At 36.6% G+C, this 8,875-nt stretch overlaps 1 protein-coding gene across 1 annotated transcript; it reads left to right on the forward strand.

Moving 5' to 3' along the window:
* The first annotated feature begins 467 nt into the window (after positions 1-467).
* On the forward strand, positions 468-7,289 carry LOC107093334 (prostacyclin synthase-like). Its single transcript, XM_015388332.1, has 10 exons — positions 468-588; positions 761-884; positions 1,517-1,692; positions 1,986-2,129; positions 2,587-2,714; positions 3,298-3,479; positions 5,071-5,224; positions 6,255-6,436; positions 6,792-6,943; positions 7,032-7,289. Exons 1-10 carry the CDS (start codon positions 530-532, stop codon positions 7,177-7,179), a joined length of 1,449 nt encoding a protein of 482 aa, XP_015243818.1. The 5' UTR covers positions 468-529; the 3' UTR covers positions 7,180-7,289.
* The last annotated feature ends 1,586 nt before the right edge of the window (positions 7,290-8,875 follow it).

Here is an 8,875-nt window from a genome sequence, read left to right on the forward strand (position 1 = left end):
GCGCCTAACAATGTAATAAAAACAAGAACACACACACAAAGAAAGAAAAAATTGCCACCAGGACCAGAAAAATGTATTTCTATTCTGTCCTTGTCAATTTATCAGACGCGCAAATCAGTGTGTGAATGTCTGAATGACTGAATGTACTGTAAAGCACTTCAGTCAAGCCTCCTGACTGAAAAAAGTCCTATATAGGTACAGGACATTTACCATTTTAAACTAAAACTTACCTATTTGAAAATGAAATTAGTCCTTTATAGTTTAACATTTTAGGTGTCTAATTTTATTTGTTTTTAATTATTGGCAGGAAATCAACTCAGATATTTTAAATAAAAGTAAGAGCTGAGTGAAATATTGCTTATCCTAAAGTTAAGAGGTTAAATCCCTCATCTGCTGCTGGAATGACGTCGTTTGAGCGTGGAGCTTTCAAACCTGTTGCGCAACTGCTGCGTGAGAAAATAAAAGCCAGTCAAGCAAACCGGCAGCGATCACTGTGACAGAGGAGTGGAGAAAAGTGAACACCGGAGAGATGATCTGGATTGTTCCTGTGCTGGTTCTGCTCTGTTTGCTCTTCACACACCGTTGGAGGTAAGTCAGACTAGACAAACCTACATAGAAGCCTTTATTTCAACCACCATGTGTTGGAAAACTTGCATTTTTCACATGTTTGTTAATTAAGATCAAGTTTGTTTTGATGCAAATAATTATCCTGTGTATAAACTGAATAAAATAAAGAATTTTGTTCTCTCCTTTCCTTTAGATACAGCAAAGAGCCACCTCTTGAAAGGGGAATAATCCCATGGTTGGGTCATGCACTTGAGTTTGGAAAAGATGCATCCAAGTTCATTACTCGAATGAAGCTGAAAAATGGCAACATATTCACTGTATGTAGGAGAAAAAAAACAATGTCATTAAATCTCTCAGATGCCCTCTTTTGCAGTGTATCAGATACAGTAGATATTGAAGGTTGTAAAGTTCGAAAACTCAGGTTGCATTTTTTTAAAGAAAGAAATCTGAAAAGAGTGACAGCAAATGTTTTTCAATGTGTTTTGTTTTTTAAAAATGTTATTCCTGGTAGTTATCTTCATATTTTATTAACTTTTACTGTATATAATTTTAAAGACAACTTACATTTCTGTCAGAGCTGCTGCTTGGGGAAAATACAGTCTTCAAAGAAAGAAATGAATGTAATCACATTTGCTGTTTTTTTTATTATTATTTTTTTGTTAGTTATTTAGTCTTTGTTTGTATGATTTGAAATTTACCATAGAAGAGAACAATATTCACAAGGTTTCCGCCCCTAATTGTTGTAGGGCATGTATTATGTATTTTGGTATATATTTTTTAGTGTAATAATCAAATTTCATGCTAAATCAGTGGGAAACATTATCATGTTTTTTTGTTTTGTTTTTTAAACCCCTAAAATTGCACACAAGATATGGACAAATTACAGATTTGAAGTTGCAAAGTGCTTATTGTAACTCATTTTTAATAATTTATGTGTCTGGATGCACAGGTGCATGCTGCAGGCCGCTACGTGACCCTGTTGCTGGATCCACATTCTTATGACGAAATCATCAATGATCCAGATTCTCTGGATTTTGGGCGCTACGCCCAAGTGCTAATGGAGCGTATTTTTAACCTGCACCTCCCACTTTACCAGCCAGAGAAAGCCAAGGCCATGATGAAAAGGTAAATGATTACTTTGCATCAAAGAAAGCATGATTTTATCTTCCTTTTTGCTTTATATAGAAATGAGAAAAAAACATAATAAAACAGAATCACATTGAATAAATTCCCGTTCTTGTTCCTTTATTTTTTTTTCCCCTTCTTGCTTAAAAAAATATTCCAGGTTATTTTGGTTCTTGCTGTTACCTCCTGCTTAATTATTCTAGTTTTTCAACTTCTACTTCTTTAGACAATTTTCCAAGAATTTCCACATTTGACCTTTTTTATTCACCTTTTTTAAAAACTTTTGTCTGCAGGCACTTCATGGGATCGAGTTTGTCAACACTTAACAGCAGCATGAATCGAAATATGGAGATTCTGCTGAAAAGCGAGATGCCACACAACCAGAGGAACTGGAAGCAGGAGGGCTTGTTTCACCTTTCCTACAGCTTACTCTTTAAGTATGAAAAAAAAAAAATCCTCCCACACATAAATACTCTTGGCTCTTGTAACACAAGTGTGACTAAATCCTCTAAGCTAAACAGTTTACAAACCGCACCATTTCTTGATCGTTTGTTTGTAAGCAATGCTAAAAAAAAAATGCATGGAAGTCACATCCCTGCGGCTTAAAGTTTGTGGCGGTTTGATGATGTCCTTCAGAATATTACCACAGTAATGAAACAAAAGGCAGAGAAGATTACATGACACAATCTGATACTGTTTTAAAAAAAAAATATTTATATCTACGAAAAGGAGATGATGCACATCAAAAGGGCGTGCCAGTGGAAAAAAAACATGAAATGACAGTTGAAAGCTTTCTAAAAGAAAGACTGCATGGAATGTTTATCTGTCATCAAGAGAAGGACATTTAGCATTCATTGACCTAAATATTCTTACTCTTACCCTGTTTCTCTGCAGGGCAGGATACCTGACGCTGTTTGAAGGAGAGCAGAACAACAACTGTACAGATCCTTCAAGAGTTTATGAGGAATACAAGAAGTTTGATGGCCTCTTGTGTGGTCTGGCAAGAGGGAGTCTGAGAAAAGGTAAAGAGACAGACCCTGTCCCTTTAAGAGCCCCAAAGTAGTCCGAAACATTTAATCCGAGGATAAAAAGGGCTTTTCTGAAGTATTCATGGACCTTGAACTGGTCATTATTTTCTTCACTAATGTTCTCAAACAAACTCAATCCCATTGAAATAAATTTAAATTTACAAAACACTAACAAAGGACATATTTACAATGTTTATGTCAGCCATTGGTTAATTGGGTTTCCCATCATTAAAGTGCCTCATTGGATTTGTTTAGAGGTATCTATGCACAACTCAGCTGCTTACATAGCGTCTGAGTATTTGTGACTAATTTTGCTCCTCCAGCGTAGAAGTAACTCATAGCTGTCAAAACACAAGCTGTATTCCCATTGCTGTTTTTATTGCTCCTCTGTTTAATTTGGAGTATATCCATCAGCCATACGCCCATAATGGAAAATTATGTGCTGCCATTACTGTATACCGCACCTCCCTGCCTGCTTCTGAACTATTGACTGTTTTGATATCCACTCTGAATTATCATGTATGTTTTTTCTGTGACTAACCCCCTCGCTCACTCTTGTGTTATCTGTGTGTGACAGAGGCGAAGGCGACTGCTTATGCCTTACAAAGAAAGCTCTGGGAGCTCCTGGCTCCAGCAGGTCTGGGGAAGAGCTCCGGGTCAAGCCCTTGGCTCCACGCCTACAGACGGCTTCTTCAAGATGATGGAGTGGATGAGGAAACACAGAGAAGGGCCGTGCTGATGCAACTCTGGGCCACACAGGTGAGTCATGCTCACGTGGGAGTTACATTCATTGAGAACAAGGCCTGGGTTTACACCTGTGCTTATGTCTTTACTATGGGAAAGGCAAGCTGCTGTGTCATATTGACATAATATGACACTGTGACGTTGTCTGTGACTCTCCCCCCCCATTCACTCTGTGTGTTGTCTGCACAAAAGTTTATATCTAAAGAATGAGATGCAGCACCCTTCTTTGGCACATGGGGATGCTGTTGTCCTTTGATTCAGGAAAAACATTTAGGATTGCATTTAAGTGTAGAAGGAAAATGCTCTTCTTGAGCTTTTTTTTCTAACCTACCCAAGGAAACTGAAGCGTTTTTAACAGTGTATACTACTGCATGAAATATTGGTATTATTCTAAATACCTGAATGTGTCTTTATTTGAGGTGTCATCAATCTATCACACAGTGTATGTAAAGATGCACTAAAAAGCAGCATTAAGAGATTTTTTTTCTTTGTCTCCCTGATTCTTCACCTGTTGATCAAATACAAGAAAATTGAGAATAACCCCTTTTGATGGATACATCAAAACAAAGAGCTCCCCCATTTCAGATCTGTAAATAAATTAGCCAACAGCATCTTCTCTGCTTCACCTCTACTGCAGAATCTACTGCACTTTTCCCCCACATCAGTGCAACATAGTAACTGCAAGTCAGACCTCTAAGCATAAATCATTTTCCACCATGAGAAACCATATCTGTACATCTCTGAATACTAGCTTGGATTAGCAATTTTTGGAATCAATATTTGAGTTGTTTAGATTTGCAAATTACAGTTCTACTCAGAGTCAGGCTGAGTCACAGTCTCCCAGAAAGTCTTTCTAGAGAGATTTTGCTCGAATTAAGGTTTAACTTGGATTTTAACAATATTAAATGTTCATGAAGTAACATATTTTGCATGTGAAAATAAGATGAATCTAATTTTTTGCTCTCAAACTTAAGTAATGGATGCTTGCATGGATGGATGGATAGATGGAGGCTTTATGATAAAATTATCATAAAGCATCCAGAATAAAGATGGAAACACATAAACTGAAAATAGAAAAGAAAAGATCCAATGGGCCTACCAGAGGGAAATGTGTATGAAAAATAGTAACTTAAAAGAATGATTATAATTCCAGGAAAACTGTAACAGTTTGTTATCTAGGTTGTTTATTTTAGTCACAGGCTTTGCTGTTACAATGAACGTCCTGCCCTTGAATGCAGGCAGATGGCAGGGGACCTCAGGTTTCCACTGGCTTTCCTTTTTAAGTAAACCATTACTGCACCGGGCTTTGCCAGAAGTGAGACAAACCAGAGCATAGCTCTTCTCTTCCCAGACACATGAGAGGAAACCGCTCTTATCTGTCTTCCAGCACTGAAAAAATCATTAAGCTTTTCATGTAATTAAAATAACTACATTTAAATAATGCCTGTTCCTATCCTTACTCCCAACAGAAGGTAGATCTGTGGATGTCACATGATGTTTTTATTTGCTGTTACCAAACAACCACCTGCGCTGTCACTATGCAACACTAGAGTGGGGGACCTTATCACACCATGCTCATGTGAGTTTTTTTTTACTGTGTTTCCAGGGTAATGTGGGTCCAGCTGCATTTTGGCTTCTGGGCTATTTGTTGACAAACCCTGAAGCCCTGATGGCAGTGAAGAGGGAGTTTGGCCAGATCTCACAGATGGAGAGTTCAGGGACTCCTCTCCTGGACAAAACCATGAAGACCCCAGTGTTTGGTAAGGGACTTATTGTTGATTTTATTAGCAGATTAATAACTTTTCTGCAGCTACTTTGAAAATTTTAATAGAATAATTACAAATAGCAATCCCACCTTGAGCATTGCATTGATTTTTATGTTTACAGCAACAAACAAATAATTTTATTTCCATTTTAAAGGAAACCAACTCAAACAAGTTCTTAATTGGGAGGCATAAAAATTATTACTCATGATGCCAGAATGTGGTATGCTTATGTATTATGTATTTTTACCTCAAAGAAAAAGGCTGTTAGCTATAAACCAAACATATGTTAGTAATACCCTCTACAAAAATACCCTAAAAGAATGATTGTTGAGAGAAATCGAAAAAGTCCCCCTTGCAGCTTTTCACACCCCATGTAAGGGAACTGGTAGACCTAAGGAAGAAGGCTTTCTACAAAGATTAGATGAGAATTAGGTTTTTGGCCTGCATGAAAAAAAAATGCTGCATGTGGCAGGAATACCCTGGACACCCTAATGAGATGGATTAAGTTAAATAAGTGGCAATCTATTAAGAGAACATGATAAATGCCGTAAGCCTTGATACCGGGGTGCAGGTTTGCCTTCAAATGGGGGTTTCTTTCCATCAACATTCAGCCACATCTGCAGTTCAATGACATAAATTAAGAGGTGTTTGTGTGTTAAAATGGTGCAGACCTTAATCTAATTTAGAGTTTGTAGAAAAACCTGAAAATTAAAATTCATGGTTGCACTCCTTCCAGTTTGATTGAGTTGGAGCTGTTTGAAAAGAGGAATAAATAAATATTTATAGTCTTTAAATGCTAAACATAAATAGAGATGGGATGCAAATGCCCTCTTTTGAAATGAGGCAAAACATCAAAAATGTTAAATGTTTATATAGCATTTACAAATAAATACATGCAAAAGCTAACTGTGTGCTTCAGCTGAAACATGGGATGCTTAATTGCATATGTATTTTATGGAAAAATGCATTCTAACTCATTTGATCCTTTAGATTGTAATTTATATTTTTATTTCATGCTTTTCAGATAGTGTCTTGGAAGAAACTCTTAGACTCACTGCTGCCCCGTTTATAACAAGAGAGGTTGTTCGGGAGAAGACTCTTCACATGGCTGATGGCCGGGATTACCTGCTAAGAAAAGGAGACAGGGTGTGTTTGTTCCCTTTTGTCAGCCCTCAGATGGACCCAGAGATCCATCCTGAGCCACAGGTTTGTCTCCTTCCAAGCATTTTAAATTTCCCTCTCACGTTATATCATGAACTGTAGCAGATCTTTAAGGGACTAGCTGGGGTCTGGTTTAAGGGTAAATGACAGCATGAGTTGTTTATATAAGGTGAAAGTGAGTGTCCACACAAAGCTGACCCTGAATGACCCAGTGAGTGGTCAAATCCAGAGCTCTGGGTTATTTGGGGATTAACATAGTATGAGAACGGAAAGAGCTGGTAGGCGTAGGAGGGACACTTTAATTCTGCTTTGAAGCTATTCATATCCACTATTATAGGAGAAACAATCAAAAACTATTTTTATTTAATTAGATGTGGTATCAACTATGTCTTCCCACCAGAAATTCAAGTTTGACCGCTTCCTGAATAAAGATGGATCAGTAAAAAAGGACTTTTACAAAGATGGGAAGAAGCTAAAATATTACACCATGCCATGGGGCGCAGGGGCCAACGGTTGTGTAGGACGGCAGTTTGCCATCAATACCATCAGACAGTGAGTTACCTGTACATCTTTTATCAAAATAACTGGAGCTTTGTGCTTGAAAGTCCTGATTTGTCTTCAATCTTTGTTAAACCTTTAGATTTGCTTACATGTTGCTGACCAACTACGATCTGGAGCTCTGTGATCCGAATGCTCAGATTCCGAAAGCAGATGTCACCCGTTATGGATTTGGGATGTTGCAGCCTGTGGGAGACTTGCTTGTTAGATATAAACCAAAAGAAGCATGATCATTTTCATTGATCTTTTTTTTTGTTTCATTGTTAATATTGTACATAACTTTTTATACATCTGTATTTATTTTTTGGTATAAGAACATTGTTTTTTTATTTATCAATAAATATTAATTATACATGTGCTAAATTTTGTGAATATTTTTTTGTTGCTGCTTAGAATCATTTAGTTGCTCTCATGTATGCAAACAGAATTGAGGAGTTCTTTATGTCAAACATAAAGAATGAGTGTAATGAGGGAAAGGCTTGTCCTGTAAATAAAGATCTGGTCTCATTTAGGCAGAAACCTGCCTGCTGTTAACAGAACCTGAGTGGAACATTTAGCTTTAGGCTGTTTAGACACTGATGCTGATGGTATTGTGTTCATCACAGATTACAAGTCATAGCAGTTTTAAAAGGACTACCAAAAACAAAAAGACCCAAAAAACTGTTCCTTTAAAAAACTATACATAACATTTGAACTTGAATAAAGATTTTACATCAAAGGCCAACACAAAATAGTCCTAACTTTAATATGAAAGGCAAAATACACACAGGTAAGCATCTGTTTTCCAAAAAGTATCCTGAAAGGATGCCTTTATCTTGTACTCAGCCAACCTCTTTGTAGGAAAAGCATGACTGACTCCTGCCCTCCAGAGCCAGTGTCCGTGCTCTGACACAGCTGAATCACCCCATTCTAAGTCTTAATAACATTATTAAGCATGCAGGATACTATCCTTTAAGAACCAACCCTAAATATCCATCCTGTAGAATAACTTTTTGACAATGTCTCTACCAACTATGTATACTTACACTGTTTTTGCCCATTCTTCTTAAAATAATTTAAGCTGTGTAAGATTGGATAGACACCATCTCTGCATAGATATTTTTAACTATGGTCCCATATTCCTAATGGGATATGGGTCTACACTTTGACTGGCCCATTGTAATACATGAGTACAAACTGTGGCTGTGTATCTACAGATGTGGAACCCCAATACAGTCTAAAGTGTTTATTTTTTTATTATCTACAGTATTTATTCTGAAAAAAACTGTTTCAGCATTGTCAATTTTCCAATAAACTGTACACTTTTTCTCCTTACCAAGAAAAAGCATTCCACCAACATGATACTGCCATCACCATATTTTATTTGGGGGTTGGCATGTTCAGAGTGATTTGCAATCTTTGTTTTCTGACAAATGCGTCAGTTTGGAATAGGACAAAAAGTTGGTCTAGTCTATGCAGTTTACCATCTGCAGAACTACAGCAAAACCATAAGTGATCAAACAATGCTCCTCTGGTAACATAAAATCTAGCTGCATTATTCCATACAGGACTTCAATTTTACATTAACAAATTAAACAAATGAAATAAAATATATAAAGAATAATGTTAAAATAAATTAATAGGATTTTCTATAAATGCAAATGAAGATAGATGATGAAAATAAATGCAAGCCACTAGACACCACAACAGAGTAACTGCAATGGTTTTCTATTAGTCAAAATACATCTTCTAATACTATCCTTTGATTTTGGATGAGATATGCTGAACAGCAATTTCAGTATCGATTTTCCATAAGTAGGCATTTCAGTATAAAAGAAAAAAATATCTTAGCTTAAGAAGAAATAATGTGAGTTATAATTATATATATTTTGTTATTATTGGGGACATTAATAATAATCTGGAAAAACAACCCACATATTGGCTCAA

This window comes from Cyprinodon variegatus, unplaced genomic scaffold, assembly GCF_000732505.1.
Source record: "Cyprinodon variegatus isolate N-32 unplaced genomic scaffold, C_variegatus-1.0 Scaffold420, whole genome shotgun sequence".
Lineage (NCBI taxonomy): Eukaryota > Metazoa > Chordata > Actinopteri > Cyprinodontiformes > Cyprinodontidae > Cyprinodon > Cyprinodon variegatus.

What these genes read in the sequence shown, in the direction of transcription:
- LOC107093334 (XM_015388332.1), top strand. Translation starts at nt 530, where the DNA reads ATGATCTGGATTGTTCCTGTGCTGGTTCTGCTCTGTTTGCTCTTCACA. An exon ending in GCCAAGGCCATGATGAAAAG is followed by an intron (nt 1,693 to 1,985) that starts GTAAATGATTAC and finishes TTTTGTCTGCAG; the next exon opens with GCACTTCATGGGATCGAGTT. An exon ending in CATGAAGACCCCAGTGTTTG is followed by an intron (nt 5,225 to 6,254) that starts GTAAGGGACTTA and finishes CATGCTTTTCAG; the next exon opens with ATAGTGTCTTGGAAGAAACT.